The sequence below is a fragment of the Cebidichthys violaceus genome, unplaced genomic scaffold (assembly GCF_023349555.1).
Source record: "Cebidichthys violaceus isolate CVI_PGR_0920_01 unplaced genomic scaffold, fCebVio1.0.p SCAF_70, whole genome shotgun sequence".
Classification (NCBI taxonomy): domain Eukaryota; kingdom Metazoa; phylum Chordata; class Actinopteri; order Perciformes; family Stichaeidae; genus Cebidichthys; species Cebidichthys violaceus.
Window position 1 is genome coordinate 668364 of NW_027176928.1, and position 20695 is coordinate 689058.

General features: G+C 41.2%; 1 protein-coding gene, 1 long non-coding RNA gene and 3 other non-coding genes across 5 annotated transcripts; all 5 read right to left on the reverse strand.

Moving 5' to 3' along the window:
• Window positions 1-2272: 2272 nt before the first annotated feature.
• On the reverse strand, window positions 2273-2344 carry trnad-guc (transfer RNA aspartic acid (anticodon GUC)). Its single transcript has one exon. It is a non-coding gene; the product is annotated as a tRNA-Asp (tRNA).
• A 3374-nt stretch (window positions 2345-5718) lies between these two features.
• Window positions 5719-5790, reverse strand: trnad-guc (transfer RNA aspartic acid (anticodon GUC)). Its single transcript has one exon. It is a non-coding gene; the product is annotated as a tRNA-Asp (tRNA).
• A 296-nt stretch (window positions 5791-6086) lies between these two features.
• LOC137891783 (uncharacterized) lies at window positions 6087-7898 on the reverse strand. Its single transcript, XR_011105376.1, has 3 exons — window positions 7801-7898; window positions 6594-6650; window positions 6087-6270 (listed from the first exon to the last, which is right to left on the reverse strand). It is a non-coding gene; the product is annotated as an uncharacterized lncRNA (long non-coding RNA).
• Window positions 7899-8129: 231 nt separating this feature from the next.
• trnav-aac (transfer RNA valine (anticodon AAC)) lies at window positions 8130-8202 on the reverse strand. Its single transcript has one exon. It is a non-coding gene; the product is annotated as a tRNA-Val (tRNA).
• Window positions 8203-9584: 1382 nt separating this feature from the next.
• LOC137891796 (heterogeneous nuclear ribonucleoprotein A/B-like) lies at window positions 9585-17296 on the reverse strand. The gene is made up of 9 exons (XM_068736595.1): window positions 17206-17296; window positions 15891-16210; window positions 15225-15393; window positions 14243-14401; window positions 13899-14030; window positions 13498-13621; window positions 11926-12087; window positions 11256-11346; window positions 9585-10607 (listed from the first exon to the last, which is right to left on the reverse strand). Exons 2-8 carry the CDS (start codon window positions 16184-16186, stop codon window positions 11276-11278), a joined length of 1113 nt encoding a protein of 370 aa, XP_068592696.1. The 5' UTR covers window positions 16187-16210; window positions 17206-17296; the 3' UTR covers window positions 9585-10607; window positions 11256-11275.
• Window positions 17297-20695: the final 3399 nt, after the last annotated feature.

Sequence of the window (20695 nt, forward strand, 5' to 3'; positions counted from 1 at the left end):
CATGTCAAAATGTTTTTGGTAATTTGATTAATTGTGCGACGACAACATTCAGCCTAAAATGCTGGATCGGGTCGTTTTGTTTTTTTTGCCAGATAATACATGAACAACAAATCTGTGTTGAAATCAGCAGGATGACAGCTAGTTAACGTTAGCCGTTAGCAGCACAGTCCTGCTTGGCTAAATAATAGAGCTAACGGCTAACGTTAACGGAGGTTGCATTGAGCTCCAGTCAGTTAAAATGAGTATTGGGACAAAAGGTCAATTATAACTTTATCATGATGTTTTCCAATGTTTAGTTTTTCGCGAGAAACTTGAATAAATCCAGTTTGTTTTTACGTATAAAATAGTTATTTAAGAGGGAATTATGACGTATTTAACTTTCTTTGTCTTTAACACACTGGTATCGGATCGGTACAAGAAGAAAACTAAAATAGCTTGTTTAAAATAGATTCTTAGAAACTGTGTTTGACATGATAAAAACCAAATGGATTGTAACTTTAGGACCCATTTTAAACCCTTATTTGACACCATTTATAGCCACGATTTCAACTGCTACAGCCGTTAAATGTATTTGCATTAATTTACATACTTTAACACCTTTATAAGTTTACTTTTTACTCCTAAATAAAGATGTTTGATCAAATGACCACAAACCTGGGACCAGGTAGTGTTTATCCAGATTATAGACCATATTGGCCCAAATATACGACAGATTTCAAGACAAAGCCTTTTCCAGCAGCTGTTTTTTTTTTGTTGCCTTAAAAGAGCCACAAACATGACTGTAGGCTCTCAGCAGATGTTCAGATATTTGGGTCAATATGTCCGATGTTTCCAGTTCCACCTCAGTCTGAAGCAAGAAATAGCTCCGCTGTTGTTTTTATAATCATTTCAGTTTCATGTTTTTAACCAGAACTTTATTGTTTATTCAGGAGAAAAACACTTGAATAATTGATGTCATTGCATTTCAGAAAGAAAACGATGAGAATATGTTTCTCTCTATGCAGTTAAACTCTTCTTTGTCTCAACTCCTGCTCGCTTATTTCATGTGAAACATTTCAATGTTTTTTAATTTTAGCTAACAGAATTTCCTCTACTTTGCCTTCATTTGTTTTGGTTGTTAAGTTGTTGACTGAGTGTTATGATTGGATGTATTTATTTCCCCCTGTGGTGTTAGAATCTGAACAAAAATTGAGAGAACAAATATGTTTTCATATTTCCTACAAAAACGTACAACTGACTTTTAAAACCATTTCATATTATTAAGAAATGATCTGGTTTTTTTAGGGCAATAACATCAGAAGCATTTGTTTCTGAAACATCAAGAACTTAAGTGTAAATGCCAAAAGTAGTTTGCTGGTCCAGTGATATTTTCTGCAGACATTCGTGGTCCTCAGGGGATGAACTGTAATACATTTCTCCTCGGTTCATGACCAAATACCTGCAGAATTGTACTTTGCTTTTACTGCTAGTTAGCATGCTAACACGCTAAATGACGACGATCTAAATAAATCTGCACGCTAGCATCACTGTTGTGATGCTAGCGTTTAGCTAGCATGCCTGCGGACTCTTTTAGTCTTGTTTTCTGGTCTAAGTACTTTTCTTAAACCTGATTAGCCAGTTTAACCAGTGATGACAGGAAGCTTTATTTTGAAAAGGATCACCAGTGATTTAACGTCCCCACTGCCTGAACATTACATTTCACATTCATCCACACTTTAAAACAAAAGGTCATGCTCCCTTCTCTGGTTTCATAACGGTATATTTTTAACCCTGCATGCATGCATTAGATTCCAGAACCAATGCTGTAAAAGTCAACGCTTCTGTTGGATTATTATTATTATGATGAATGTTGTATTTTGAGGATTCCTCATTGTATTACAGAAGTAAACTGTTAACTTGTTTGGTTATTGACTTTATGTTCCCGGTTGTTTTGTCTGCGTGTGAGCAGGAAGTTGTGACAATCACACAAACAAAATATATGTAATTTAAAACTTAAAAACTGAGGGACGTTGGTCAATAAACATCCGACAAAAAGACAGCACCGGAAATCATCCTTTGTAGAGTGAACAGAATATAGATCGTAGATACGGAAGATAAAACTACACAAGACTTAACATACATAAAACAAATAATAATAAATAAATAAATATATAAATGTGCTAAATTAGTGTGTGTGTGTGTGTGTATATATATATATATTTTTTTTATATATATATATATATATTTCAGGAAGTCCAAATATATTACACATCTACAGAAAAAACAAAAATTTCTCCCCGTCGGGGAATCGAACCCCGGTCTTCCGCGTGACAGGCGGAGATACTGTCCACTATACTAACGAGGAAGGATACATAATGAAATATGTGTTCCACTTTTAATACAGATGTTTTTGTACATAACGTCTTATCCTATTACAGTGTGTGTGTGTGTGTGTGTGTGTGTGTGTGTGTGTGTGTGTGTGGGGGGGGGGGGGGGGGGGGGGGGGGGGTAAGGCTAAGTACACACTGGACAGGTTGCAAAGCTCTCAAAGGGCTTGAATGATACAATGCACAACTTAAGTGCCACCCTCCTGAGGAAACCCATTTCGGCCGATTGTACCCGCGATCTACTTCTTTTGGTCGTGACCCAGTCCACATGACCACAGGTGAGGGTAGGAACGAAGATTGCCCGGTAGATAGAGAGCTTTGCCTTGCAGCTCAGCTCTCTTTTCGTCACAACGGTGCGGTAGAGCGACTGCAATACCGCCCCAGCTGCTCCGATTCTCCGGCCAATCTCACGTTCCATTGTTCCCTCACTCGCGAACAAGACCCCGAGGTACTTGAACTCATTCCCTACCCGGAGGGGGCAATCCACCGGTTTCCTGCTGAGAACCATGGCCTCAGATTTAGAGGTGCTGATCCTCATCCCAACTGCTTCACACTCGGCTGCGAACCGATCCAGTGAGTGTTGGAGGTCACAGACCGATGAAGACATCAGGACCACATCATCTGCTAACAGCAGCGATACAATCCTCAGCCCACCGAACTGTAAACACTCCTCCCCATGACGCCTCGATATCCTGCAATGAATACCACAAACAGGAAAGCGCAGCCCTGGCGGAGGCCAACCCTCAACGGAAACGAGTCCGACTTACTGCCAAGAACCCGGACACAGCTCTCGCTTTGGGCGTACAGGGATTGGATGGCCCCCAGAAGTGGCCCCCTCACCCCATACTCCCGCAGCACCTCCCACAGTATCTCCCGGGGGACCCGGTCATACGCCTTCTCCAGGTACACAAAACACATGTAGACCGGATGGGCGTATTCCCAAGCCCCCTCCAGGATCCTTGCGAGAGTGAAGAGCTGGTCCGTTGTTCCACGGCCAGGACAGAATCCGCATTGTTCCTCTTCAATCCGAGGTTCGACTATCGGCTGAACCCTCCTTTCCAGCACCTTGGAGTAGACTTTACCAGGGAGGCTGAGTAGTGTCATACCGCGGTAAGTAGCACGCACCCTCTGGTCCCCCTTTTTGAACAGGGGAACCACCACCCCAGTCTGCCACTCCCTAGGCACCGTCCCAGACCTCCACACAATGTTGAAGAGACGTGTCATCCAAGGCAGTCCCGCCACACCCAGTGCCTTCAGCATTTCTGGACGGATCTCATCAATCCCTGGGGCTTTGCCACTGTGGAGTTGTTTGACTACCTCAGTGACTTCCACCAGGGAAATTGATGATGCTCCCCCATCAGCCTCCAGCTCTGCCTCTACTATAGAGGGCGTATTAGTTGGATTCAGGAGTTCCTCAAAGTGCTCCTTCCACCACCCGATTACCCCCTCAGTTGAAGTCAACAGAGTCCCATCCTTACTGTATACAGCTTGGATGTTTCCCCGTTTCCCCCTCCTGAGGTTCTGGATGGTTTTCCAGAAACACCTTAGTGCCGACCGAAAGTACTTCTCCATGGCTACTCCGAACTCCTCCCACACCCGCTGCTTTGCCTCCTTCACGGCAGCGGCTGTAGCCCTTCAGGTCTGTCGGTACCTTGCAACTGCCTCAGGAGTCCTCTGGGATAACATATCCCGAAAGGCCTCTTTCTTCAGTCGGACGGCTTCCCTGACCACCGGTGTCCACCACGGTGTTCGAGGGTTAACCGCCCCTTGAGGCACCTAAGACCTTGAGACCACAGCTCACCGCCATAGCTTTGGCAATAGAAGCTTTGAACATCGTCCATTCCTGTTCGATGCCCCCAACCTCCACAGGGATGCTAGAAAAGCTCCGCCGGAGGTGTGAGTTGAAGATCTCCCGGACAGGGGCCTCCAGACTTTCCCAGTTTGCCCGCACTACCCGTTTGGGCTTACCAGGTCTGTCCAGAGTTTTCCCCCACCCTCTGACCCAACTCACAACCAGATGGTGATCAGTTGACAGCTCCGCCCCTCTCTTCACCCGAGTGTCCAAAACATACGGCCTCAGATCCGATGATACGATAACAAAATCGATCATCGACCTTCGGCCTAGGGTGCTCTGGTACCACGTACACTTATGAACATCCTTATGCTCGAACATGGTGTTCGTTATGGACAATCCATGACTAGCACAGAAGTCCAACAACAAACGCCCGCTCGGATTTAGATCCGTTCCTTAGAGCCGTTCCTCCCAATCACGCCTCTCCAGGTATCCCCATCGTTGCCCAGTGCGCGTTGAAATCCCCCAGCAGAACTATGGAGTCCCCCACTGGAGCCCCATACAGGACTCCGGTCAGAGTCTCTAAGAAGGCCGAATACTCTGAACTGTTGTTCAGTGCATATGCACAGACAACAGTCAGAGTTTTCCCCCCCATAACCCGCAGGCGTAGGGAGGGAACCCTCTCGTCCACCGGGGTAAACTCCGACGCAGTGGCACTCAGCCGGGGATTTGTGAGTATCCCCACACCCGCCTGGCGCCTCACACCCTGGGTAACTCCAGAGAAGAAAAGAGTCCAACCCCTATCCAGGAGTACGGTTCCAGAACCGATGCAGTGCGTAGAGGTAAGCCCCACCAGATCTAACTGGTAGCGTTCCACCTCCCGCACAAGCTCCGGCTCCTTTCCCCACAGAGAGGTGACGTTCCACGTCCCCAGAGCCAGCCTTTGCCGCCCGGGTCTGGTCCGTCGAGGTCCCTGGCCTTCACTGCCACCCATGGAGCAGCGCACCCGACCCCAGCGGTTCCTCCGCAGGTGGTGAGCCCACAGGATGGAGAGGAAGGGGGTGCCACGTTGCTGCTTCGGGCTGTGCCCGGCCGGGCTCCGTGGCAAACCCGGCCACCAGGCGCTCGCTGTCGGGCCCTTCGACTGGGCTGGCTCCAGACGTGGGCCCCGGGCTTCCTCCAGGCAGGGTCTCCTCAACTCTTCTTAGCTTTTTCATTGGGTTTTTTGAACCATTCTTAGTCTGGCCCTTCGAGGCCAATTTGCCATGGGAGACCCTACCAGGAGCTCTAGGCTCCAGACAACATAGCCCTCAGGGTCATGGGGGCACTCAAACCTCTCCACCACGTTAAGGTGATGGCTCCCCGGAGAGTGGGACACATGTCTAACAATACAGACTCACAAGTCCACACATAAACAAATCTAAGAAATACACTGCCCAAACATTTAGGGTTTTTTTCACATTAAAAGTAGTTAAAAAAATTGCACAATTTGTGTATAAATGTCTTATAACGGGTTAGGTCGTTAAATATATTACACATCTACAGAAAAAACAATAAATTCTCCCCGTCGGGGAATCGAACCCCGGTCTTCCGCGTGACAGGCGGAGATACTGTCCACTATACTAACGAGGAGGGACACATGTCAGTATATGGCTTCCATTTTTAATACATGCCTCATACTCTATGCATACTTTATATATAATTGTGTACTGTATAGACATACAAAAATATATGTGACATATATGTGACTCCTGTATTAAAAATGGATCCCATATTTCTATGTGGACAGTATCTCCGCCTGTCAAAAATGTACTTTATCCGTTCCTTGTGTAAATGCTGTGATTGTGCGTGTTTAGGAGCAGATGTGCAGAGATATTGTCGTCTGTGGGAATGTGTTTTCCTTTATTTAATGGTATCATTTTCGCAGTTTCTGTTTAGTCACTTCACCACATGCACCTGTTTATTTTGTCCACCAGATGTCGCTGTTTTGACCATTGCACTTTAGTTTTCATGGTTTTAAAATGAATTCTTGTAATTCAGGTTGAACGTTTACCTGTCAATTGTAAAAGCTCTTGACTAGTAATATTACATATTAATGTAAACTAGTGAACACTATAGGGGGGAGGGAGAGAGACAGAGAGACAGACAGACAGACAGTGAGAGAGAGACAGACAGACAGACAGACAGAGACAGACAGACAGACAGACAGAGAGAGAGAGAGAGAGAGAGAGAGAGAGAGAGAGACAGACAGACAGACAGACAGACAGACAGACAGACAGACAGACAGACAGACAGACAGAGAGAGAGAGAAAGAGAGAGAGAGACAGAGACAGACAGACAGACAGACACAGAGAGAGACACTTTTCTCAGATTCTACCATTGCTGGTGAAACAAACATAAAATAAAAGATGTAATGTGTGATTAGAAACACTTACCTTCAGCTCTCTGTGGAATCAGTGGCTGCAGTGATGTCATCGTCTGTTCCTCTGACACTGTACAGAATATTAAAACGTTTCATTACTACTATGTCATTTACACTTTAGCATCTAGACTGTAATCATATTCCTGTCCTAAAGAACTGCACTCTACTAGTCTTCTGCAACTATGTAGAGAAGGTTCACCTGATAATGTTAATGATTTACATTTAAACACACTTTAAAGGATTCATAACATTTATGACGGACACCTGGATGGAGTTAAAATAATACACAAGTGAAACCGTGACAGTCCCAGGGGAAGGGGCACAAGTCTATTTACAGTCGTTAGAGCTTTAAAATATAATACTTATGTAGTGCGTTAACGTCAGCCATAGGAAATAAGTGGAACAACCCATTTACAGCAGTTTAACGTGCTTTGCGGCCGAAGCAGGGTTCGATCCCCTCACCGGGAGACGATGTGTTTTTATTACAAACTGTGGATGAACCGTGAAGACAGACAAGCTCCGAGTTTTTGTCAAGAAGAATGTGTCACATCAGCGTTTTCTATCAGATATCACAGATGTGTTACCAGTAATGTCAAAGTCAACCCTTACGATTTAAAGATCTGTATATATAATATTTTTGACTTACTCATTAGTATTTACAGTTGTACTACTATTGTTTTATTTACTTATTTATAATACTTGTTTTGATCTTGTTTTTTACTAGGTTTCTTGTTTGTTTCCACTATGCTGCTGTACTCCTGTAAATGTCCCCACTGCAGGACTAATAAAAGATTATCTTATTCTATTGTATCTTACAATTGAATAGTGCTCAGTTTATCAGCAAAAGTCAATATTAACATACTTTTTAACATTTTATGACACATTTTAAACATATACATTAATGAAAAAATGTAAGACATGTCACCACAGACACCCAGTTCATATAACTATTACATTTCTTAACAAACAAAACTTAACAGACTTAACCACATATATTTAAAGACTTAGAGACATATATCGTAATGCCTAATGCCAATCTATGAGACAGACACAAAAAAGTATCTTTAGCTAGCTAAGTTTAGCTAGCTAAACTAACTAGTTAGCTAATTAATTAGCGAGTAGCTAACGTCAGCGTCAACAGCTAAAGATAGCTTTATGTATTAAAACGTTATGTTAGCTCTATAAGCCGTGAATATATAGTTTTTAGCTTCTTAACGTACCGTCCACAGCGCGTGGTGATAAGTAACATCCACGCGGTCACATTCGACGATGGCGTGGCTGTTAACCGTTAATTACCTTGAGCCGCCATTAAAAAAAAATTCCGTCCGTCAGCCTCGAGCTAACGTGACTGTGGTAAATTTCGCTTTTGCACCCGACTTGCGTCAGGTGTTGCGTCGAAATTGCGAACCCTGTCTCGGTGATGACACGGCCCGCCCCTTACTCAGCCTCTGATTGGCTGGTACTCGAAGGCTTTACTGGTTAGTTGGCAGGTATTGGTGGAAGTCAATCAGGACATCACGCTAGGACAATCAGAGGCCGAGTAAAAATGTGTTTCCGCCCGGTCTCGAACCGGGGACCTTTCGCGTGTTAGGCGAACGTGATAACCACTACACTACGGAAACTCGTGACTACAGAGAGGTTCAAGGACATATAGGAATATTCCACTTTCATTTTTATGCGCCGTAAAACAGGAAGTAGGAAGTGTTTATTTCAATTAAATGTATATTTTATAAGATGTCCGTATGTTTTGACTGTAAAAAACGAATGTAACTTAACTAGTAACTATTTTATATACTGTTTAATATATGATTCAGAACTCAGTTTCACAGTATGTATGTAGAAAATGCTGACAAAGTGTTTTTTATTTTTTATGTAGCATTCATGGGCACTTAAAAAGTGTCGATGCACGAGAGAAAACGTGGATATAAGTCATGAGTTCATCCGCAAATCAGTCTCAGATCAACGGGAGGTGAATCTCGTTTACTTTGTTTATCTTTAGTTTAAATATTCACAACGGGATACAATTAAAGAATTAACCTGAACCGAGGAAGCAAAAGGACCCTGAAGAGAAAGCTGAAGAGAGGCACCAGCCCGCGGCGGGATTCGAACCCACAATGTAAAAATGTAAAAGTACAAGATGTTCTCTTTGGGACATTCCTCATGCGTTTTCTTAAATAGCAGTCCGTTCATGTTACAATGAAGAATAACTAAACTGCTTTACTGGCTGTGGATGATTCTTATTTATAAACTCATAACCACAGTGCACATGATCATCTCCATCCAGCCAAATTAACCATTTAGAATACTTTGTTCTCCCCGACCTGTACAGTTATAATACAAGTTTATTCCAGATGTTTATGGTCGACAAATAGACTCCTGCTCCACACTTTCGGCTCTGAAGTGGATCTTCAAACATTTTAATCTATTATCTTTTACTTTACTAGAAAATATTTGCTCAGTATGAGTTGAGAGTGATGCAGGGACAATTTTTTTTAGTCTCTTCATCACTGGATTCTTTCATTTCATTTTAGATTAGATTAGATAAAATAAATTATGATAATTGCACCTTTAGATCAAGATAATCTTCTGAATCTATAAACTCCTTATGTTTGAAGTGTAGCACAAAAAGCTAACAGTCTCTAAAGGAACTCCACCACGGTCACATGACTTCACGTCTCCTCCACTAAGCTAAAGACTATATAGACTACTCATTCCTGAACTTGGTGATAAAACCTCCCTTAAACCAAAACTCTTTCCTATGATTTAATTCAATGTAAACTTAAATTAATTTCTGCAATCCTGAGGTGAAAACCTCAGGTTTTTTTTTTTTTTTACTCAAATAATCGCATCTTTTAATAAAATTAAGACTTATTCAGCCATTTAAAAAAAAAAAATTCTCTTGTACACTCTAAAGTGTTAAAGAACTTCAAAATAAAACACTAGTTTTCTCTTCTTCAGGTACCACAATTAACAGTAACATTAAGCATTAGAAGTACACAAAATATTACAAACGAGAATGTTTATTACTAATAAATTGCCAGAGACACTAGCTTGAGGAGACTCCAGTGGTCTGAAAGTCTGTAAAGACAAAACAAAAGAAAAACCTACGCAGACATTTAACTTCAAAGCGGTTACTTCTAAAAAACCAGTGACACTTGACAAAAAACACAAACTAAACCAGCATTGAAACTTAAACACGTTGCTTGTTATGTAAAAAGGTATGTAGATTTAAACAGGAAGTCATGCCACAGCTGCATGAGGCCGAATAATTGTTTTGTTTTTTTTAAGCCCCTCCCCCCCACCGCATTACATCATCTGTGAGCTTTCCAGATGTTTTTAATACCTTCGTGAATTCAGGACGTCCTGGAAGAAATAAGCGTGCAGGCAGTCGTTGCAGATTTAAGGAATTATAAGAGTTAAAAATGATCCTGGCACACTGGGTTCACCATAAAGGGGAAAAATACCAAAACGAAGGAACGTGAAACATTTCACGTTCCTTGGTTACAGATCATCGGGTTGTGTGGCGACAAAAGACCAAGAGAGAAAAATAATAATGTTGGTATCTGAAATTAAATCTTAAACCTGTTCCAATAACTTTCACCCCCCCCGAAAACCTGGAAGCATCAGAACCCCAAAAAGAAAAAAAAAAAAAAAAATTACTGAAAACTGTTTATTTTGTCAAAAAAAGCTCCTTTACAGCGCCAAGATTTTCAACCTGTAAAGCCAGCAAACATGTAAAATACAAGCCTTACAATACATTAGAATCAAAACAGGTACCAAAAAGTACAGTAAAAATTACACTTCCATTGATGGAAATGTGGAAGGAGGGACGAGAAAAGAAAACAAAAAGAAAACAAAAGACACCAAAGGGACAAAAGTAAAACCTAAAAATGAAAGGATAAAAAAAAAAAAAAAAAAAAAGTTACATTTCAGATGTGTTCTGTACAAATGGTCTTCTGTCATAAAAGAGGTCGAGTCATCACCAGTGTGTCCATCCAGCCGTCGGTCTCACTGGATCACTGGAGTCCTGAGGAACACGGGTTGTGTTCAGTCAGTCGTTAAACAGGTTGAGAACATAATCATCAGACATTCAAACATCGTGTAACAGGAAACGTTTAAGGTTTGTTAGCCTTTTCTGGAGGACCAAATTCAGCTACAAATGAATTTGGTTTTCAAACACGTGTAAGAACAAAATGTTCAGAACACCATCAAAAATACTAAATGTTATACTTTTACTTCGTTATAGTAATTTATAGTGTTTTTTTCTTCATAAAAACAATTCAAATAAGGAAATAAAAGATTGTATTTGTATTGATTAAAACAAATATTTTTATTGATATTTGATGATCTTAGAGCTCCTGTTAGGAAGTTAAACAGCTCATAACTCATCTCTAATATCTATTTTATATTCATGTGAAAACATCTCCTTCAAACTACTGGATTTATTCAAGTTCATCACCAAAACTACATTTTACATGTGAACACATCATGATAACGTTATAATTTACCTTCAGCCAGTAGACTAGAAACGCATATTTTACTGAATATTGGAGAACCACCGCCAGTAAAACTTTATTTACACCCTGATGGGATCCATGTTGTGTGTAGAGCGTGAAACCTGAACCATGACTTCATGTCGTTGAGTTTTAAGTGTTTTAAAGGTACGGTGACGTACCTTTGCGCTTCCTGTGATCATCAGTATGGTTTGTAGCCGGTCTGGTGTGCCCCCCGTCTTGGAGTTTTCCCGTAGCTGCCGTTGCCCTGGTCTGTGTGGGGGGGTAAACGGGTCAGACACAAATCTCACACCGGTCAGATGGAAAAGCATGTTTTTCTTTGAACAATCGCCATAGTCAGATTTTCATCTGTCCAACAGCCCTTGAACACATCATGTGTGACAAACGCTTCAGTCAGAAGAAGCAGCTGAAACCAAGCTTTAACTGTGCTTTTTAATTAAAACCATTTTATTCTACATGTTTCATCTAAAATCCTTAACCAGATTGTGTTAAAATCATTAAATTGTGAGCTCCTCTGTGAAGCTATGAAGTCATGATTGATGATGATTCATCTGAGACCAACAGTCATGTGACAACAAATCAGAGAAACTTTGAAAATCTGTGAAACCAAATATTTTACAAAAAGCATGTGAACATAAACACATCGTTTGAATCTGAAAGGAGGAGAGCTAGCAGTTAGCCAGCTAAACAACAGAGCCAACGGCTAACGTAGCATTTAGTCATCATGATGCGTTCAAGCTCTACTCCGTATAAACGAGTAAAGGAGATGTTTTCACAGTATATTACACACAATATAAAATGGAAGGAAATTCAGGGGATTTTTTTCAGTACCTTGTGAGTACTCGCTGTAATCATATCCTGGCCCGTATCCATAGTAACCAGAAGAATAGTCGTAGTTGCCGTAGCCACCGTATCCACTGTAGCCGTAGCCCTGGTTACCATATCCGGGGTTCCAGTAGTTCCCATAGCTCTGGTTCCAGCCCTGACCCTGACCTGAGACAAGAGTTTACATGGAGGCTTTACTTTAGTCTTAAGACAATAAACACTAACCCGTTAACCTGTATGGCAGGTATGTAATGTTTGTTAATGTTTATTATTGGGCTACGTCTACTTTGTTTATGTTGTTATTGTTTATTATTGGGCTACGTCTACTTTGTTTTTGTTGTTATTGTTTATTATTGGGCTACGTCTACTTTGTTTTTGTTGTTATTGTTTATTATTGGGCTACGTCTACTTTGTTTTTGTTGTTATTGTTTATTATTGGGCTACGTCTACTTTATCGTTATTGTTTATTATTGGGCTACGTCTAGTTTATCGTTATTGTTTATTATTGGGCTACGTCTAGTTTATCGTTATTGCTTACTATTGGGCTAAGTCTACTTTGTTTATGTTGTTATTGGGCTAAGTCTACTTTGTTTATGTTGTTATTGGGCTAAGTCTACTTTGTTTATGTCGTTATTGTTTATTATTGGGCTACGTCTACTTTGTTTTTGTTGTTATTGTTTATTATTGGGCTACGTCTACTTTATCGTTATTGTTTATTATTGGGCTACGTCTAGTTTATCGTTATTGTTTATTATTGGGCTACGTCTAGTTTATCGTTATTGCTTACTATTGGGCTAAGTCTACTTTGTTTATGTTGTTATTGGGCTAAGTCTACTTTGTTTATGTTGTTATTGGGCTAAGTCTACTTTGTTTATGTCGTTATTGTTTATTATTGGGCTAAGTCTACTTTGTTTATGTCGTTATTGTTTATTATTGGGCTAGGTCTACTTTGTTTATGTTGTTATTGGGCTAAGTCTACTTTGTTTATGTCGTTATTGTTTATTATTGGGTTACATCTACTTTGTTTGTCGTTATTGTTTATTATTGGGTTACGTCTACTTTATCGTTATTGTTTATTATTGGGCCAAGTCTACTTTGTTTATGTTGTTATTGGGCTAAGTTTACTTTGTTTATGTTGTTATTGTTTATTATTGGGCTACGTCTACTTTGTTTATTATTGGGCTACGTCTACTTTGTTTATGTTATTGGGCTACGTCTACTTTGTTTATGTTATTGGGCTATGTCTACTTTGTTTATTATTGGGCTACGTCTACTTTGTTTATGTTATTGGGCTACGTCTACTTTGTTTATGGTATTGTTATTGTTATGTTATTCTACAATTAAGTACATGACTTTTTAAGAGTCAGATTTTTCAAAAGCTTTCTTTTTATGCATTACATTTTTTAAATCTACCCCATGTTTTAGTTGAAATACATGTTTAAAGTGTAATGTTGTGATGTTCAGGCTACTGTAGTTTAAAAAGTAAAAACTAAACTACGGCTTCTTCAACATGTTGATAAAAAGTATTAACGTATCTTTTACTAGTGGGGACGTGAAACAGATTTTATATTTCCTCACCTCCACGTCCTCCTCGACCCCCCCGGCCTCCATAACCTCCACCTCCTCCTCCGCCACCACCGCGTCCAGCTCCGTACTGCTGCTGCTGGTACACCTCCTTAGGCTGAGCGATCTTCAGCTCACACTGTGGAATAAACAAACACTTGATCATTTACATGCACAGAGATCGTTTGCAAAGGAACTACACATGGAGTTAAAGTCAAGAGTTGGAAATTAATTATAGTTTGTTCATTTCTATTCATTACTTTGTGCATCAGTAAATACTCTGCAGCCGCTGACGTCGTCAGTGAGACTAAACCTAGATCTTCTTTTAGGAAAGAAGGGCTCAACGGTGACTCATCGAAACCTAAAAACATGAACCACCAAACAAACTGCTGAAAGATAGATGTGTGTGTTCGTACCCTGCCGCCCTGGATGGTGTGGTATTTCTTCTCCAGACACTTCTTGACGCTGGCTTCGTCTTTGTACGTGATGAAGATGAAACCCCTCCTCTTCTTCGATTTGGGGTCGATGGGAAGCTCAATGGTTTCGATCTAGAAGAAGAAGATTTGGGTTGAAATGTTGGATGAAAATTTACGTCTTTGATGGGGAGATTTTCAGCCAGCATCTTAATTAATTAGGCTCAAAGATGAATCATTTAAACACGGCCGTCTCCCTTCAAATGTCTGCATTATAACAAATGCACGAGTATAAATTTGTGTCTATTTAACTGCTAATTGATTTGTCTCCATCTTGTAAAACTGACCTCTCCGAAAGCCCCGAAGTATTCCCTGATGGCGTCCTCGGTCGCCTCGGGGTTCAACCCCCCGACGAAGATCTTCTTGGCGGGCTCCTTCTTCATGGCCATCGCCTTCTTGGGGTCGATCGGACGTCCGTCCAGTCTGTGTTCCTTCTGCTCCAGCACCTGCAGACCAGTTATTAAAGTTAGCATAGCGTGCTAACACGCCTTCTGTTGAGCAACACAACGACACGCCCTGTGCATGCTCGTTAAAATCACTTTGATTCTAGTCTTAACATTCGTATAAATAAAACAATGTTCTGCACAAATTAAAATCACAACCTTTCAAATAACCCAAATAAAGAAGCCGGCGTTAACCCGCTGAACCCAAAAACCTGCCGGTAGGATTGAATAGCATGTTTTCTTTAAACAATTGCCAAAACTACACATCGACAGATTACATTGGTTCTTGAACGCATCATGTGCAACAAAAATGAAGCTTAAAACCAAGATATTTAAATCAGAAACATTTTTCATTTGAAATCTCTCCATAAACTGAACTTCTCAGAGCAACTATGAAGTTATGATTGATTCATGTGAGACCAACAGTCATGTGACAACACAGAGAAACTCCGACTGAACAGAAGTGAACAGAGCAGACGAGACGTGTCAATAGTTTAATATGACATGTAGAGCCGCCATTTCCCCCCATAAATTACTAACACTTGGAAACAAGTTGTATGTATAGATTCCAGTGTTTTTCTATAAAATAAATTATCAAAAGAAATCCAACTTAATGATTGATGTCATTATAACTGTTAATCTGCACTCAAGACATGTCGTTCTCTCTACTTCTAGTCATGATGGTTCCGTTTCCATAGAGGAGCAGGACTTTATATTACAGTGAAAAACGAGGCCGTCCTAAACTGCTCTGTGTTCAGAGTGTTCACCGCGTCTGGCTTTCTTAAATCGATCACCACCACAGGGACGATGGATCAGAGCGACGCACCTTCTCCACGCTGGCGGCCTCTTTGAAGAGGACGAAGCCGAAGCCTCGGGACCGGCCGGTGTTGGAGTCCATCTTGATGGTGCAGTCCGACACCTCGCCGAACTTACTGAAATAATCCTTCAGGTCCTTTTTACTCGTGTCCCAGCTGAGGCCGCCCACGAACATTTTCCTGCAAACACACAAGGACACCATGTTGTTAATGCGTTTTAAAGTCACTTATGTACAGTCAGTCTGCACAGTCTCACTTGACATTAGAAGTTCATCCACAAGAACAGTCGTTATACATTTATTATTATTATCCTGTTATTAATCCCACAAGGTTCCTGACATCCCTCGTTTAATTCAACCAAAAGTTAAACTGTTACCACACATTGGGGATACAACCACGCACAGAGTAAAGTGATAAATACCATCTCTATTATTCTTAATGCGCGAAGAATCTGTATTTGTCCGTTCATCTCTGTGCTTCTCGCCGCTGTAGCGTTCATTTTTGACAACACTTTAAAATGCCTCACCGAGGGACATCTTCCTCACCTGTACTTTAACACATGAGCTACAAAGGCCCACCATTGTCTCGCTCATCTATCATAACATTTCCCAACTAACAGACGACCAGATTCGCCACCAACCATCTTCATCGATACGGTGTTGCAGCCCTACACTCACCCAGCGTCCTCCTCTCCTTTGCTGGCGTCGATCTTTCCTCCGTCTGCGCCATCGGCTCCCTCTGCGCCATCGGTTCCCTCTGCTCCGTCAGCTCCGTCGGCACCCTCGGCTCCGTTGTCCTGGATGTCTTCCTGGATGTCCTCTTGGAGCTCCAGGCCGTCCTGGCAGTCTTCCTCCTCCTCTTCCTCCTCTCCGGCCATGAGCTCCTGCTCGGCTCCGTTCTGGTCCTCCTCCTCCTCGCCATCGTTGCCGTTCTGGTCCGATGTCTCCATGAGGAGATTCTCTGCGTCTGCCATTCTGACGGTGGGCTCTTCAGGAGACTGAGAGAACAAATTTAAGAATTTAGGAATAGATAAAAGAGCATGCACAACAAATTCAACTAGATTCGGTATTTTGAACACGTTAGGAGGGAAAATGTCTGGAAACTAACAATAAAAGATTGTTTTATCTTTAATGCATCTTTACGACCAACACATGGTGAATCGGGGCTTTTGGGGGGGATTTCAGATCTGGGGCCAGTTGTGAAAAACATGATACATTTGAGGAGCCAATTCATTCAAATGGAGCTATGTAGCATTTTTCTGTAATCTACACAGTTTATGCCATTTATCTGGAACCTCAAACTGCAATTAAACTCCGATTAGGGTTACGCTCTGTTTTTTTTTTTTTAAACAACAACGTGCAGTTGATGCTAACAGAAAGCTACAATAGCTAGCATCAATGCTCACATTGTTCATCTGCTAGGTAACGGTTTAACTCCACCGTTTTCTTTCTTATTCATGCAGCCGTAAAACCACCTTAATGTAGCAACAGTGCACGCGGCTCAGTACTATTTAAACTCACGTGCACATTCAGGCTTTTATTAGACAACAAAAAAGCATCAATAATCAGATTTATGTGTAAAATGTTCGAGGTGTTCAAGCGGACCGCGCTTTGCTCGGTTGCCGCTCGGAACAGAGCTAGCAGGCCTCAAAGCTTAGCATGCTAACAGTTAGCACGCCGAACGTGAATCAAATAACCGGTAAAAATTGAAATTAAGGAAAATATACAATTAGCATAAAACAAGCACATTGTGGTATTTCGTACAACAGCCGATTAAAGACTCATTCAATCGGCACAATAACCGCGCTAACGGGTAACGGGTAACACACACAGACCTAGCTTGGTTTGCTGCAAACAAGACACTTTACGTGTAAAAAAAGCAGGACGATTGAAAAGAACAGCCATGAAATAAACCGCGCGCGCGCTGTAGAATTAAATCCCCTCGTTTTCTTAATTTTAATAAAATAAAAACAACAAAAGAACGCGTGCTTACTTTGTGTGTGAGGAAAAAGATTTATACCGGAGACGCCGACTCGCTGCTCAAAATGGACACTCTCCAAATTTCGCCGCTAACTCGTGGCAACATATATACGACCGGATGTGAGGCGGGCGCTGGGTGACGTCGGAAGGACAACGCCGGTGATTGGTCGCGCGGTGAGCGAAGTGAATGAAGACGTCACGCTATTGGCTGATTAGCTGACGCACTGATGACAAAGAGGAAAATACAAGCAGCCGAACGTCCTTTCTTCGCTTTCCCCGTCCTCTCAAGCCCGTTGTTTGATATTTAAATTACGTTTTAATCGATTGCAGTGTATGTGGTGTTCTTACTAGCCACGACAACGGTTGATATATGTTTATATGTCTTTATTTGTATCGGTAAATAAGAAAAATAAACGTCTTTAAGCTGCTTCATAAGTGAAACACTGCGGAGGTTTTTCAAGTGCATGCGCAGTTAGTTTGTTATTCAGTAACAAAAGCTAAAAGGGGAACACATGCACATTAATCAGGCTGCACAAATATTATATTTACAAACATATGAGGTTTTTTGAATAGAAAAACATTAATCCTCTCTTTGGGTATTTTATTGAATATCTCCACAGCTTTTCTAATTTTAATACAAATCAAAAGCAAATTCCTTGTTTTTGAAAAAAAGAAAAAAATTACTGTGATAACTTTTTTTACTACTCTCAACTTAACTTTTCGTGCAGCTCTGACGTTGGACGCCTGGTTTGCAGGACGTCTTAGATAAATTCTATTCTACATGTTCGTTTCTCCTCCACTGTGCGAGTTGATGCAGAGGAGCAAAACCTTTGACTCTGGGACCCACAAACCTGATCTGTTTCACCTGTTTACACTCCTCATATTTGTGTTTGTTTACTATTTGCACTGCATGTACCTTGTTTTTGTCTTGCGTGCACCTTTTTGTTGCATGATTCATTTGTTTGTTTAGCACCGAGGACCAGAGAGACTTAATTTTGTTCCTCTGTGTAGCTGAACTGTATATCAATAGATGACAATAAAGTTCCTCATCTCGTATCTCATGTAAAGAGACACTTTCTTGTTTTTGTTGCAGTATTTTTTATACAACCATATGTTATTTAGATGATACTAAGAGGAGTTTTGAGAACACCACACCACTTTGGAGGACGGATTAGCAGTTTAGCAAATAAAAAAACACAGTTTTGGATGTACAATCTGTATTTACAGTCATCAGTTATATGTATTCAAACTCTGAGAGCCGGTGTCTTCTAAAGAACCTCACCTCAGTGCGTCCGCGACTCGTAAGTTGGTTTAAAATTCATTGGAAACGAGATTCAAATAAAAATGGCCGCCACTCTGACCGCCGTGCCACGCTTGGTTTGAACGGTAAAGTAGCGTTCTATCTCGATAACGTAGAGCGTGAAGTACAGAAGCACGTGAGAGCTGAAACTCAGCAAAAACTGGCAAATCAATCCTGGCGGCTCGATTGGGTTTGTGTTTGTTTACTGCTGCCACTGACTGCTTCACCACGGTAACGTACCTGCCAGCTGGGGGAGGGGGGGTGGGGGGCAAGTCGAGGCATGACCTGAGGCATGGGCACACACACACACACACACACATACACACACACACACCGAGTTAGGTGTATCTGTGGAGACGGTTGTGTTTCTTCATTAGTGGTCAGCGAGCGGTGAGAGCTGCAGCAGGTAGGATCACAGCACTCCTGCATCACTTTTTATATATTAGAGTTGTTATACTTCTGACACTTCTGTTGTTTACAGGAGTTTAATCGTACGGAGGTCACACTGTGTGGGACGCGGTCGGGCAAGTCGGCTGAAGAGTTTTACTTTGTTCACAAAGAGACGACCTTCGGTTCTGCAGAGTGAAGTCGATGCTTCACGCGTTAAAGCTGCATTCTCTCTAGTGACCATCAGGGGGCGACTCCTCTGGTCGTATAGAAGTCTAGTCTAAAATGACTCTACTTCTCTGTTGATTTATTCCCTCAGTAAACATTGTAAACATGAGTTTATGGTCTCAATCTCTAGTTTACAGTCTTCTTCAATACAGCATGATGTCCATTTAGAGTCAAACAGACCATAAAGCAGGGGATGCTTTAGGGGCGGGGCTACACAGTGATTGACATGTCTCTACCAGAGACGTATACGGTGAATTATTCTTGCTCTTTGGGTTTTTGTGCGGATTAATCAAACTAGACCTGTTTATCAGCGAGCTTTAGAGGAGCTTATGCGTTGATTTTTGTTTCTTATGGAAGGAGCCAGGCTAGCAGTTTCCCTCTATTTCCAGTCTTTATGCTAAGCTAAGCTAACTAGCTGTTACCGTAGATCTATATTTACCGTACAGACATAAAAGCTAATATTTTCCTTAATGTCAAACTGTCAGACTCCTGTAAACACCAACGTTAATCCTGTTAGATATTCTAGAAGTGATCCTGGTATTTGAATGTTTCATTAAATCAGTTGTGTACTTTTGTACTTTACATAAAGTTTCTCTCTACTGCAGCAGGAGAAGTGAAACCTGTTCATCTACGACGTGTTGCTGACTCCTGATGAATGTGACTGGGGTTGCTGTGCAGGCAGTGTTGTTAACTGATTGTTCTAAAATGCCAATCACTAACATCACTACCAGTACAACCACCACCACACACACACACGGCTACATTAGCATCCAGACTGAGCTGTATTTACAGCGTCTTGATTCATAACTTTATGTAACTTTATGTAAACAAACAAATTTGAATTGTAAGCAGAAAGTTACATTAGATAAAAACACATTTTTGACTTTTGGACGGAGAGTTAATGTAACCAGGTGGTGTGAATACAGATGGGAACAAGTTACATATGTCATAACATGTCACACACAGTTGTGGGTATTTTAGATATTTTACTCCCTGATTTGAACACCTTCCAGGCTTTTTGCTTAACGGAGAGATGTGTAAAAAATAAAAATAACTTTACTTGTCAAAAAACATTTTATGAATAAATCTGAATTAAATTCTGCTTTCATGCATTTTTAAGTTTCATTCTTTGTTTGTGTACATTTTATATTCCAGGTTACACACACAACCTTTATTTTTCCCCCACTGATAACATAGTGTTTTACGTGACATTGCTATGAATTGTGGGTAATTTTTTTGAGGAAAAGTCTGCACAAATCAAGACTTACAGAAAGTTAAATCTAAATGCCTGTGAGAGTTCTCAGACACCAACTTTGAAGACCGGAAACCCTCACGGACTTTGTTGGAATGTGCTTTCAACAGTTCAGACTTTTAAAGAGCAGCTGCAGTACGTACTAAAAATAAAAAGTGTGATTTGGAATGCAGCTCAAGTGTCCGCAAAAAAAAAAAAAAGTGCTGCAGCTGGCAAACCTGCATTTAAAAGTCACAACAGGAGGATTGTGGGTAATTGTGCTCAGAATGTTCTGGACTTTGAGATTTGGTTTTTGGAGTTTCTACATTTTAATTTGTTGCGGCAATTATTTGTCCA